Consider the following 13,526-nt stretch of genomic DNA (forward strand, 5'->3'; position numbering starts at 1 on the left):
CGACTCCCTGGCCGGGACTCAGCCTCCCACTCCCTTGTGGGCCAGGCCGCTGGCTCCCTGCCCGCAGCCAAACCCGTCTGCAGAGTCAGAGCAGCCGCCTGCAAAGTCGGTTACAGACACAAAACTCAGCTCACAGCAGAGGCAAAGGGTCTGTGAGATTTAGAAGTAAAGTCTCTGGGATCTCGGAAAGGACTGGGCTTAAAGAGTCGCAGGCACAAGAGAGAGAGAGGCCCTGCTCATGTCCCTGGGCTGGTGAGCAGGAACAAAACCGGATTCGTTCCGGAAGTCCTGGCCGCACGACTTGGCATCTGGGCAAAGTCCCTTTACAGCCACTTCTGGGGAGCCCATCCCCCTCAGGCCCCTGGCGGCCTGGCCTACTGGGGCCCCAGACGCCAGTCTTCTTTACCAGGGACAATGCTTTGGTGAGACACCAGGGGACAGGGGAGCCAGGCTGTGGGAGACTGCGCCCACTGGAAGAGGTCCGTGTAGGCTGTGGCCACAGGGCAGGACAGGACGATCCCCAGCACAGAGCTCCCACCACAACTCTTGGTGGGACGCCCGGGGACAAGTGGGTTGGACCAGGCGATGCGATACAACAACATAACACAATACAGATTGTGGAGGGCTAATTTTATATTTATTTAATAACACAACTTTAAAAACACAGAGTGCAGCCCCGGCTGGGTGGGTCAGTGGCTAGAGCATTGTCCCATACACCTCCCACCCCCCAAAGAGGGTGAGGGTTCAATCCTAGGCTGCGGATTCCAGCGCTGGTCAGGCACCTATGGGAGACACTCAATTCCTGTCTCTCTCTCACATTGATCTCTCTCTCCCCCTCCCTCCCTCCCTCCCTGACTCTCTCTCTAAAATCAATGAGCATATCCTCAGGTAAGGATTAAAAAAAAAATACAAAGTGCCTTCTACCCTGACTGCCTCCAAATTTAAGACACTGAACTAGGAACAAATGGCCTTCTAACTGCTTTCTCCCATACTGGACACACTGAGACTTTAATCCTTGCCAGAAGCGTACATTTGGTATTGGATTTTCCCAGTGTTACGGGGACACTGTGGGTCACTGGAAGGACTGACCCGAGGGCATCAGTGACAGCAGGGCACGGAAATGTAAACGCGGCCCCAGGGAACGAACGTCACAGGCACCTGCCCCAGCGTTTGCTCAGACGGCAAGCCGGTGATGGAGAAACCTGAAAGGCAGCATGTTCAGATGGCCAAGCATAAACGTTTAAGCTAGGTTTGGACTTGAGGAGTTTTCCCTTTTATTTGTTAACACTCAGAACATCGATTTTAAGTAATTGGTGGTCTCATTTTACACAGTAAGTGAGCACCAGCTTTGGAGTCAGCCTGGGGTTCAAGTTTGGGCTCAGCCAATTAACTGTGACCTTGGCTCAACTCTTTGTATAGCTCAGAGCCCAAAGCCTGTAAAGCATTGTCAATGAACTTGGCTTGTACCAGCGATTCCTTTTCAGTCAGTATCTAATCCCTTGTCTATTCTCCGTGATCACAGCCTAAATGAGTTCAAACCACAGGAACCAGTAATGATCCTGAACAGGGGAACCTTCTCCCTCCCGGCCATCGGAGAGACTGGGCAGCAACAGAACTCTAAGCTGATTGAGGCTCTGCTACCAGTGAGATCATGGAAATGATCTTTCCAAGGGATCGAACGATTTGTCCTGAAAAAGCCGAGAAAATATATAAAAAGGTGGATATTGAAATGAAAATCACAATGAAGGAAACGGGACTTTAAAAAGTGAAAACAGGCAATGTAACACAAGTTCTGTTTCTGAAGCATCTCTGGCATCCGTCCTGCCCTACCGCCCCCACCGCGCCCGCCCCAAGGCCTCCTCGCCTCTCCCAGGGCCCTGCCGCCAGCTGCCCCCGCATCCCCTCCACCCGCTCTCCGCACCGGCATCGGTTCCTGCAGGCAGAGAAGAGGCACGGGCTACAAAACGCCGTGTGTGCCCTTCCATGTGTGTAGAACCACATGCGTGGCTGTGTTCATCTCTCCGGGTGTGTGCAGAAAACCTCATAGAATAAACCCAAAGCGTTCACGGTGCTTCTGTAACATGTGGCCCCTTCTTTTTATAGTTTGGTAGCTATTGAGAATTGGGGAAATATCATTATTAAGGTTGTAATCAGAACAAAATTAAAGCTAGCTATTAAAAAGAAAGCAAGCTTTCAGTGGTACTCTGTTGCCATCAGGATAGTCCAACCTGACAGGTGAGGTCTGCCACCCGTGACCCCAGATCCCTTCTCCAACGCCATCTTCCGACTCCTGTGCTCACCTGAAACACACCAGACACCGTTTCCCCCGAAGTCAGCCTTCACCGCCCAGCTCCTGTCTCACGCCTGCCTCTCGAAGATGTCCCCAGACCTGCTGCAAGTGCCCGGGGCACTCGTTTCATCCGGACACGTTGTGTTTTTCTCTCTTCCGCTAAACAGGAAGCCCTTCAAAGACAGGTGCCTTCTTCCCAGAGTACCTGGCTCACTGCCTTGCACCCAAAGATCATGAATAGATGTTTGTGGAAATAAGTTACAGAAGCGCAGAGGACGACACACTTGGAGCAGGTGTGGAACACTTTAGAGAGGGGGACCTAAAGAAGGGGTGATGTTAGACTAAAATGCCAGTTGGTGGCAGTGATCCTTGCGCGTTAAAGACACGGACATCCTCCGAGGCATCTTCATCATTCACAGGTAGACCGCTTAATATCGCAGGGTGAGCCGCTCCTAAAGTTCTCCTTTAAATGAGAGATGTACCTTCTTGCTTTGCACTTACATACTTAAACTACAAGGACACAATATCGGATTTGCAAAACTAGTTGCCTAAAAATGAAAGCGTTATCAGAAAACAAAAGTAAAAGGCAAATGATGAGTTGGGAAAATATTCACAACACAAATAATAAAGGGGTGGTAACACATACTGTTTTCCCAATTCTCAGTAATTTCCAACTGTAAGAAATTATTAATAAATGGGCAACTAACAAAAGAACAAATCCAAATACATAATACATAAGAGGGGGAAAGCTTATTTTATTAGTAATAAAATGGAAACTAGAGTGAGATAACACTTTTTTTTTTCAAATTGACAAATTAAAAAATACCGCTCAGTGCTGGGGGCGAAAGGCAAGGTGTTTTCACGGGGCCGTAACTTTCCTGGAAAACAATTTAGCAATAAGTTTTACAAACAATTAATTCCCATTGGCTCAGTAATTCCACTAATAGGATTCTGTCCTAAGGAATTGATTTAAAAAATGTGCACACAAAGTTTTATATATAAGCAGCACCGTTCATAAGAATTAAAAACTAGAAACAGTACAGACTTTTAACTATGAGAAAACAAAGACTGATACTATGTTTATGCAATGCTTGCACTGAAAATCATATATGTATATGTTTAAATTTTATTTATTTTTAGAAAGAGAGGAAGAGAGAAACATCCATGTGTGGTTTTCTCCTGTGCGCCCCCCACAGGGGACCCGGCCCACAACCCAGGCACGTGCCCTGCCTGGGACTCCAACTGATGACCCCTCGGTTCGCAGGCCGGCGCTCAGTCCACTGAGTCACACCAGCCAGGGCTGAAAAATCATATATTCTTAAAAGAGTATTGCCACTGGGGGAAATGCTTGCAATAAAATTTAAAGTGGGGAGAAAAGATGAAATCATAGGCATTCTGGAAACAGGCCTGAAGACAGAGATGGCCTCTGGGAGTGAGGGAAGGGGGGATCTTTCTCATTTTATCGTTCTTTTCTTCTGTTCAACAAGTAATAACAACAGTAGTGGCTATGAGTCTGGTGATCATTTGAATGTTTCCTGTGGGCCAAGCACCGTTCTTGTAGGTGTTTTGTGTTTATCTTCTCACTTAACTCTACAACTGCCCCGTGAGGTAGGCACGACACTATTCTCGTTGCCCTTGACAGAGAAGCAAGCTGATGCACAGAGGGGTCAAGCCTAAGGCGCAGCTAGGATCCAAGCGTGGAATTTTGACTCCCGAATCTTGCTCTCTCTAACTGTAGTACTGAGGCATGGCACCTCCGGTTATATATTTATAGTACTGTATTTGTAAATTAAGAAATTGGTCCCACCTTTGTCCTGGTGGTTCCTCCTCCTCCCCCACGCCCCAGCCCCAGCTACATAACCGTCCGATCTCTTCAAGTTTGTGCTTCACGGTGACCTGCACAAGGAGTCCTACCCTGAGCACACGGTTCGGAACCGCAGCCTGCCCCTCCTCTGTTTTACTCTGCTTTATCGTTCGCACAGTGGATATCTGGCATAACATACAGCTTTCAGAATCGCGGTGTGATTCCGTGCACCTCCCCACCCCCACCCCCACCAGGTGAGCTCCCTCTGGGGTCAGGCGTTGCCATCTGTCCTGCTGCCCGGTGGATGTGTCAGAACCTGGAAAGGTGCTGGCACAAACAAGGTCCTCCGCGTACATTTGCGGATTAAGTGAAGTTTTAAAAATGCAGAACAATTCCAATTTCACATTCTGATTTTAAAGCATAAACGTGTGTGCCATGTACGGGGAGAATAAAATATTGCAAAACGTTAATGGTGATTTCAAGGGATATTTTTTTCTTCATTATGTTTTCCTGTGGTTTTATTCCGATGTGAAAATGTATTATTTTATCATGAAAACATTGCTTTTTAAAATGTCTCTTCTAAACCTCGGGTGACATACACTGCCACGCGCAGCTAATATCTTTGCTGTAAATCGCAGGGAAGGCATTTGACTACTGGGGAGGCACTGATGGTCTTTAAGGATATGATGCTTTTAAGTAATCGCCCAGTATTTTGTGGTGGTTAAATATTTCTTAAAGGAATAAAATCCTAGACTCGTGAGTCGACCGCGGCACCCCTGGGGAACACACCCACCTAGCAACGGGAGCCGAGCTGCAGCCTGGCGCTGCGCCTTTAATTCCCGGGTTGGGGTGGGGCGCTGGTGGAGAATTTCCGCTCCCCCAGGCCTTGGTGGCATCTGTCACCTGTAAAGCGAGCACCGAACGCGGGGGATGGAGCCCGGCGCCCATTGGACAAAGTATAAAGGCAGAAACCTACCCCGAGGACTGGGGACCGGCGAACCGGCGGTGGTGGGCGCGCGCCGCGGCCCCCGTGCCTTTCCCCCCCGCAGGCTCCCAGGCTCTGCGGCGCTGACTTGACCGCGGTCCAGCTTCGGCCACAGGCCCTCCCGGCCTCGGTGGAACGACCAGGTGAGCCTGGCCGAGGCGGGCGCCGGGCGGAGGCCGCTGGGAGGGGCGGCCGGGCTCCCCTGCCGGGCGCACCTTGGCCATGGCCCTCGCCGCGGCGGCGGCCGCTGCGGCCGCGGGGGTGAGCCAGGCGGCGGTGCTGGGCTTCCTGCACGAGTGCGGCGGGAAGGTGCGCAACTCCGAGCTGTTGAGCCGCTTCAAGCCGCTGCTGGATGCGGGCGACCCGCGCGGCCGCGCCGCCCGCAGGGACCGCTTCAAGCAGTTCGTCGACGACGTGGCCGTGGTGAAGGAGTTCGACGGCGTCAAGTTCGTGGTGCTGAGGAAGACGCCGCGGCCCCGAGAGGGCCCGGAGCGCCTGCCCTCCTGCGTTTCCAGCCCCGCCGAGCCGCCGGCCCAGCCACCAGAGACCAGGTCCCTCTCTCCCGTGGAACCCGCTGCCTCCGGGGCTCCCTCCTTGGCCTCGGGGCAGCCGTCGGTGGATGCACCTGGGGACCCGGACCCTCCGTCGGAGCCACAGGACATTCCTGGGGCGCCGGCCTCTGAGCTCACTCAGCCGACTGGGGAGCCTTTGTTCAGCCCCCCGACCCAGCAGTCAGGGGAGCTGTCCGACCCGGGGCTTCCAGCCTTGGAGCTAGCCCACCCCTCCGGGGACCTCTCTGCAGACGCGGCCCCGGGGTCTGGGGCACCGTCTGAGGCGGCCTTAACCCACGCAGCGCCGCCTGACCCGGAACACGGGCCTGGGGCGACAACAGGGCCGCCGCCACCCCCGGGACGCGCGCCTCCGCAGAAGCCCTGCATGCTGCCCGTGCGCTGCGTCCCGGGCCCCGCGGCGCTCCGGATCCGAGCCGAAGAGCAGGGCCTGCGCCGGCAGCTGTCGGAGGAGCCCAGCCCGCGGAGCTCCCCGCCCCTGCTACGGCGGCTCTCGGTGGAGGAGTCCGGCCTGGGCCTCGGCCTCGGCCCCGGCCTGGGCCCGGGCCGCTCTCCGCACCTGCGGCGCCTGTCGCGGGCCGGCCCGCGCCTGCTGAGCCCGGACACCGAGGAGCTGCCCGTCGCGCCTCCGCCGTCAGCCGTGCCCCTGGAGCCGGCCGAGCACGAGTGGCTAGTGCGGGTGGCCAGTGGCCGCTGGACCCACCAGCTGCACGGGCTGCTGCTGCGCGACGGCGGCCTGGCCGCCAAGCGCGACTTCATGTCTGGCTTCACCGCCCTGCACTGGGCCGCCAAGAGCGGCGACCGCGAGATGGCCCTGCAGCTGGTGGAGGTGGCGCGGCGCGGGGGCGCGCCGGTCAACCTGAACGCGCGCTCGCACGGCGGCTACACGCCGCTGCACCTGGCGGCGCTGCACGGCCACGAGGACGCCGCGGTGCTGCTGGTGGGCCTGGGCGCGCAGGTGCACGTGCGCGACCACAGCGGGCGGCGGGCCTACCAGTACCTGCCGCCGGACGCCACCTACGCGCTGCGCCGCCTCCTGGGCGACCCCGGCCTGCCCGGCTCCGCCGAGCCCGCCACGATCGGCGGGGGCAGTCTTGCGGCACGGCGCCCCGTCCAGGTGGCCGCCACCATCCTAAGCTCCACCACGAGCGCGTTTCTGGGCGTCCTGGCCGACGACCTGATGCTCCAGGACCTGGCTCGAGGCCTGAGGAAGTCGAGCTCGGGCTCCTTCACCAAGTTCTTGGGGGCCTCGCCCATAGCTCCCCGTAAAAAGACGAAGGGCCGCGGCGGCGGGCCGGCCTTCCCGGAGATCTCTCGTCGATCCGCTCCGGTGCCCTTCCCGGGTCTAATGCCCAGCCTGCCCCCCGCCACCTGACAGTCGCCGAGGCTCCGACTCGGTTGATCTAGCTGGGCCTGCCCCTTGCAGTCGACGCCTGCCCGCGGCGGCGGCCCGGCACTTCCCACCCTGTCCGGCCTTGTTCACTGCAGTCTGTTTCACCGGGGGCGCCCACGCCTCCGGCTTCTGCTGAAGCTTCGCCTGTCTCGGAGCTGGGCTTCGAGATCTCAGTGAGTGTCCTATGGAGACCGCCAGAAGTCAGGATTGAACTCTGGGGAAGACTTGAAATTCAGGGTTAAAGGAGAAGGGGCAGCAGCTGGTCTGGCCCCAGAGCGAGCGAGCCCAGTGCCTCTGCTTCCGCGCACTGCCAAGCCAGGGCCAGTGGCAAGGGCCTCGTTCCGTGCTGTGTGAGGTCGGGTGGTTGGCCAGCTCTAAGATGCCAGTGGTTTTGTAATTTGATGTTTTTATCCTGTTTTTAAATTGAAATGAGGTAAATTGAAATGACTTTTATAATAACCTTGTGAAATTATATTTTTTCCATTTTCTAGGCAGAATGCTTAGACATTTTGGTCTTTGGTAAAGATTTTGAAATTCCATTAAAAAAAAAAACAACTAATGATCAGCATCTCAAAGAAATTGCCCTGGATGGTATGGCTCAGTGGGCTGAGCGGTGTCCTGCGAAGCAAAAGGTCACCATCAGGGCGCATGCGTGGGTTGCGGCCCAGGTCCCAGCCGGGGCTTGCAAGAGGCAACCAATCCATGTTTCTCTCCCTCCCTATCTCCCTCCTTTCCCCTATCTCTATAAACAAACAAATAATAATAAATAAAATCTTTTTTAAAAATCTAAAAGAAATTAGCCCCAATCAACAAAACCTTTAAACATTTATCTACCTCATTTTAGGCAATGAAGGTCGCAGAGAATCTTGGACACAGAACATGATCATTGCAAATGGAATTAATTTTACTGGTACTGTGAATGCTAAATATTGGAAACAAGTGCATCTTGGGAGAAAAGGCAATTTAACAAGAGAAACGAGACATTTGGACAGATACTTTTAATTAGTGGTTTTCTTTATGGTGGGATATAAACACATGTGTTTGGCATTGGTGGATGGCATTTTGATTTGGCATGAATATCTCATTATTTTAAGTGTGTTTATGTGAATTGCACTATCATACCATGTTTCTGAATCTGTGGGTTTTTTTTTCAATCTGGCTGAGCCTTCCAATAATGTAGGTAAATATTCCAAGTTGGACTACCACTGAAAAAAAGTTATAGCATCCCTCTAGAAAAATAACTAGTAAAATAGTACTGGATACAATTAAGGAGCAACTATTTTATATGAAAGTTCTGTACAAGTAGAAAGGACACGATATCCACTTTGAAAAGTCATCTGAAAGCCAACACTTTATTCCAAAATAGTAGATTCAGAATCTCTTTGCTCAGTGACCTTAGAGGGTTGACTGCTGGGGCCTTTGCTTCTCTGTAATTGAGAAGGTTCGTAGGTATTGCCAAGATCTCCCAGGTTCAAGGCAGTGTAATTCTAATGGCTCTTCCTCTGTTTTAAAGATGTGAAATCTATTTGCTCAGCCTTTTTTTTTTTTTTTATGTCATACGGTGGTGATGCCCTGCTTTCGCAAATTGTGTTTGCATGTCATTGGTTATATCAAATGGCTTCTGTGGCCCGGGGCAGTGGGGCGCCCCACCACAGACCAGCACATGTATTATCAGTGAGGCCTCTGAAATCATTTCAGGTACAAATAAAATGTTCTGATTCAAGCAATGAAATAAACAATCTCGCGTATTGTTTCTGTTTGTGTGATGATGTACTTTCCCTCAGTCTTCTACGGCTCTTGCCACTGTATTGTTTTAATGATTTTTCCTTTTTATTGACTTTATCGGGGTGACACTGATTAACAAAACTACGCAGGTTCCAGGTGCACAATTCCACAACACATCATCTGTGTACTGTGTGTTCACCAGCCCAAGTCAAGTCTCCTTTCATCACCACTGATCCCCCCAGACCTTCTTCCACCTTCCCACACTCCCTTTGCCACTGTATTTGTCTTTCCTTCTCCTTTAATTTACTTAATTTTTTCCTTCTCTCTTCATCCTTCTTCTGCCACTTTCAAGCATTCTGTCATTGAAAGAGTTTGAATAACTCTGCAGAACCAAAGGAGTGGACCATGCATGGCTCTAGTAGGCAAAACTGCAGGTGAATGTAAGCTCTAGTCTGACCCTTCCCGCCTTCCTCGCCTGGAACTCTAGCTAAGATGCATACATCATTTTAAAATGCAAATGAAATCTTCTGCCTCTACAGGAAAACTGTGGGAGGCAATAATCATAGCAATCCGAGTGGCTGAAAGACTAAAGGCAATAAAATATTAGAGATTTCCCACGGTAAAAGAGTGGCTTGACTTGACTAAGGTAGGTAACAAAGGTCACGAGCAGCCATGACACACCTTGAGAAAGATCAAACTCTAAACCAGCAGGGTAGTGATAACAATAACTAGTGTTTACTGAATGCTTGACTCGGGTGGGGGGGGAGGGGGCTCCTCAAACCAGAAAAATCTTCCTGTTGCAAAGGGTGTGGTGGGAGCCTTCTAGATGAGGTAACACATGGGGCAGGAGTTTTGAACCGATAACCCTAAAGTTCAGGCGTTAGAAACCAGCGCTTTTTCATCGCAGGCCAAGACTTTCTGAAACTATAAGGTAAGTCAGCAGGAAATTGTGGATGGAAGTGCATAACGGAAAGTTTTCAAGAACCCTATACTGCCTAGCAGGAGGTACACCCGTGGAAGGGTATTTCCAACTGACCCACGCAAGAATGACTGTGTGTAAGTTAAGGCCACTGAGCTGGTTAGAATTTTCACAGGGACGAGAATCGCTCCTTTTAATGGGGAGAATTGTTGATGTACAGCGGATGCCTGAGCCCCGGCCAGAGCGGGCTTTTTATAAATTCTCACATTTCCTTCACAGAAGGTTGGAAGTTGCGGTTGAGCGTGTCCCACTTACTAATGGAGACCGAGGCGTGGGCGATGCTCGCGTGGCCTGTGCTCTTTACGCGCCAGGTGCGGCTCTGTAGGCTTTGCAGGTACTGGCCACCACCTTAAACGCAAGCACTGTCAGCTTCTTGATGTTAAAGTGAGGAAACCGAGGCCTGGAGAAATCGTTGGTGACTTGCTCAGGCCGCACAGCCCGGCAAGCGCCGAGCCGGCATTGCATCCGGCGCCCTTCCCATGGCCGTGCGCTGCTGCCGACACTCACGGTGGTCTCAGCCTCAGCCCTTCACTCATTGAGCGCCCTCGGGCGAGTCACCCAGTTCCCTGATGCCGTCTCCCTTTTCTGTGGGGCAGAAGACTGGCAGTACCCACCCTGCAGACCGTGGGGGGAGGGGCGTGGGAAATGAGTAGGTAGAGCCGTCTACGAGCCGCAGGCCAACCTGAAATATTAGGAGGCGCGCCAAGCTGGGTCCACAGGGGCACCCAGCCACACCCCAAAGCGAAAAAGCTCAGACTGGTGCCTTTGCTGGCCCGTTCTTTTGCAATGTGAATAAATGCATTCGGGGGGGGGGGAACAACTTCACTAGGAAAAATGTATTCCCAAAAAAGGGGAATTATTCCATGTTCTTTACTTAATGCGCATGTAGTTAAAATAGAAATAAAAATCTTTCTTAATTCACACTCCTGTGGAATCCCTACCCCAACCTCCCGGAACTGCACAGTCGCGGCGCAGCCCTCAGTGCACAGTGACAAGGCAGGAGCACCCAGGACACAAATTCTCCCCTCGTTTGGGCCTTTTCCTGGGAGAAATTATTGGACCGATTAAAAATGTTTGCTTAGATAAACTCTATTTGCTTTCCAGGGAGCTTTTAGCTGTGAACTGGCCTCAGTATTCGGAACTGCCACACCTCTGGCCTTGAACCTTGAAGCAGAGGTGGCCTCGGGTGTGACTATTGGGAAGAGGTAGAGAGACAGACAGACAGACAGACAACGGGTAGGTGAGCGCAGACCTCTCTTCCTGAAAAACAGTCCTCGTAGGAAGTTGACGCTGATTTAAACTTCGGAGACGACAGGCAAACCGCCCGACGTGACCTTCTAAACTGTAGTGGAGCTGCGACGACTGCAGGGCGGTTGACAAGGGCGCGTTAGAGCGACTGCCTCCCCACCCCCGCCCCCAGCCTCCGGGTTGGCGCCCCCCCTCTTGGGTCCTCAGCTACAGGTGACCTAAATTCCCTCTTAAGCTTCCGATCTGCAAGTGGGGAGCAGCACCGCGGTTGGCAGCGGCGAGGATCCCGGGGTTTTTGCCGCTCCGGGAGGTGCACGCGTGGTGCGCGCGGCCGGCTGTTCACCCGCACGGAGCGCCGCTCTCGGGCACGCGGAACACTGTTCCCTATTCCGTTCCCAATCTGCAGTCTGCAGGCAAAAGTACACTAATTACATCCACTCTACCAGCAGCAACGAGGGCGGATGAGGCAAGCCGCGGAGGCGGTCCCAGGGCTGCCTGTTGCCCAGCAACAGCCCCAGCTTCAGCCGGCCCCGGGCACAGCGCGGTGCAGCGGGGGCAGGGCAGGCAGGCGGGGCTCGGGGGCGCCGGCGGCTTCAGGGGGTGGGGCCAGAAACCCCAACCCAGACCCCTGAGTCCCTGTGTTCCAGCCTGGGGTGGGACTAAGTAAGGCTCTCTTAGATACTGATACTGGAGATAGCAACCCCGGCTTCCCTCCTCCTCACTTCTCATTAACCAGCAACCAAGGAAAGCGAGCCAGCCTTCCCAGGGCTGCCTAACTAGATTTGCTTTCCGCCTGAGGCAGAAGGGCCCAGCCCCAGCCTTCAGGCTCAGCGGGGACACTGCTCTGCAGGGCGAGGCAAAGTCCCAGTGGCTAGGGCAGAGGGCCTGGTAGCTGCGGGGGGCTGCAGGTGGTCAAGTACAGGTAGCAGCTTACATCGTGAGAACAGTGCCCTCTGCTGGCAGTGTCCGGAGGGCGAAATTCACGGGGTTCCCAGGCCCTGCACGTCTTGGTCTGTGGTACCAACACGAAATACCTATGGTGAGCTCACTCTTGCCGTCTGAAGGAATAACGGAGTGGGAGGGAAATGCACTGGGGGAGGAAGGAGACAGAGGCCACATGAAAGGACAGGCACAGCTGGTGTCCACCTACTTTGGTGGCTCCCCTGATGTGGTAGGGACAAGCAAAGAAGCCTCGTATTTCCCCAACTCAGCACAGAAGAAAAGGGCAATGTAGCCCCCCTGGCCCATCCTGGCCTGGTAGTGCCTTGTCTGGAATACACCGTTTCCACCGGCCTGGGGGACCCCGTTAAGTGTCTCCCTAAGAATATCACAACCAGAGAATGCAATGGGCCTGTACAGGCCCAAAGGCAGAAATAAGCAGATTCCATCCAGAACGCAGCCTGAGCCAGCTGCCCGGCCGGACTGAGGGCCTTGGAGCAGAGGCCCTGCCCAGTGCTCAAAGCCTAATGTTTGAACCCGCAACTGCCTCGGCAGGAGCCCCATGTGTTTTTTATAAAATGGCACAATGTGAGCATTGTTCTGTGCTCAATAGCACGACTGTTATGACGAATGCTTTTGCTATGAATACGACCATTTAAAATTCCCAGCCAGTTGCACTTGGTGACAACACGAATCAGAAGACAAGCCCAGAAACAGAGATTTCTCACTTTGGGGTCAGTTGGCTTTAAATACACACACACATGCCTTTAATGTGCCCAAGTTCCAAAAATACGCCGCGCCTTTGCGAGGACAATGTTCTCCTTGGTGCTTGCAGTTATAAATACTAACGCTGATTTTCACGTGTATATCTGAGAACCTGACATTGATTCTGTGTATACAGGGCTGATGCACAAACAGAGGGGGGTGTGTGTCCTAGGCTTCAGCCCCTAACTCCTCCTTCCCAACCCCAACCCACCCCCAGATGGCGCCTCTGGCACAGCCCGGCTGCCTCTCCGGGCCCTCAGCCCTCACCTGACAGGTCTCCACGGCCCCCAGGCCTCACCCGCTCCCACCCCCAAATGCCCTCCTCAAACCCGCCTGACCCAGTGCAGTCTCCAAAGGAGAGCAGGATAAACTCAAGTTTGGTAACACAATTGGAAGAGGAAGAAAGTTCTTGGAATGAACGTCCCCAAATGCCCACGTATACTGGGCATTTGTCAGGGTTCTTAGGCAGCAAAGCATCTGAACCCATTTTCCATTGGTGACTTTATCCATTGAGTCTGGGAGGCAGTACCCCACTTCCACTGCAGAGGTTGGGGGCTTGGGTAAACCCAGTGAAGGAGGCCTGGACTTGGCCAACGAGGCCTGGTGTTGGTAGTGACGCAGTCCCCAGAACAGTTAGGGATCACTGGCGGCAATGGAGTTGGGGGCCCAGCACCCCCCTGGTCCCAGCTATTTTGAAACCTGGTTCCTCATATGGTTCCCCAGCCTTCCAGCGACGTCCAGACCTCCCTGACACCTCCAACAAATCCCTCCTTTGCCCTCACCGGGGAGGGTTGGCGTCTGTAACCAGTGACCGACATTCCAGGTGACA

The 13,526-nt window shown here is 53.5% G+C and overlaps 1 protein-coding gene across 1 annotated transcript; it reads left to right on the plus strand.

The window, feature by feature from the left end:
* The first annotated feature begins 4,949 nt into the window (after nt 1-4,949).
* SOWAHA (sosondowah ankyrin repeat domain family member A) lies at nt 4,950-8,716 on the plus strand. Its single transcript, XM_037129812.2, has one exon. The coding sequence runs from the start codon at nt 5,302-5,304 to the stop codon at nt 7,021-7,023; it is 1,722 nt and encodes a 573-aa protein (XP_036985707.2). The 5' UTR covers nt 4,950-5,301; the 3' UTR covers nt 7,024-8,716.
* Nucleotides 8,717-13,526: the final 4,810 nt, after the last annotated feature.

Source organism: Artibeus jamaicensis, unplaced genomic scaffold (genome assembly GCF_021234435.1).
Source record: "Artibeus jamaicensis isolate MK-2021 breed Jamaican fruit bat unplaced genomic scaffold, CSHL_Jam_final contig_786, whole genome shotgun sequence".
Taxonomy (NCBI): domain Eukaryota; kingdom Metazoa; phylum Chordata; class Mammalia; order Chiroptera; family Phyllostomidae; genus Artibeus; species Artibeus jamaicensis.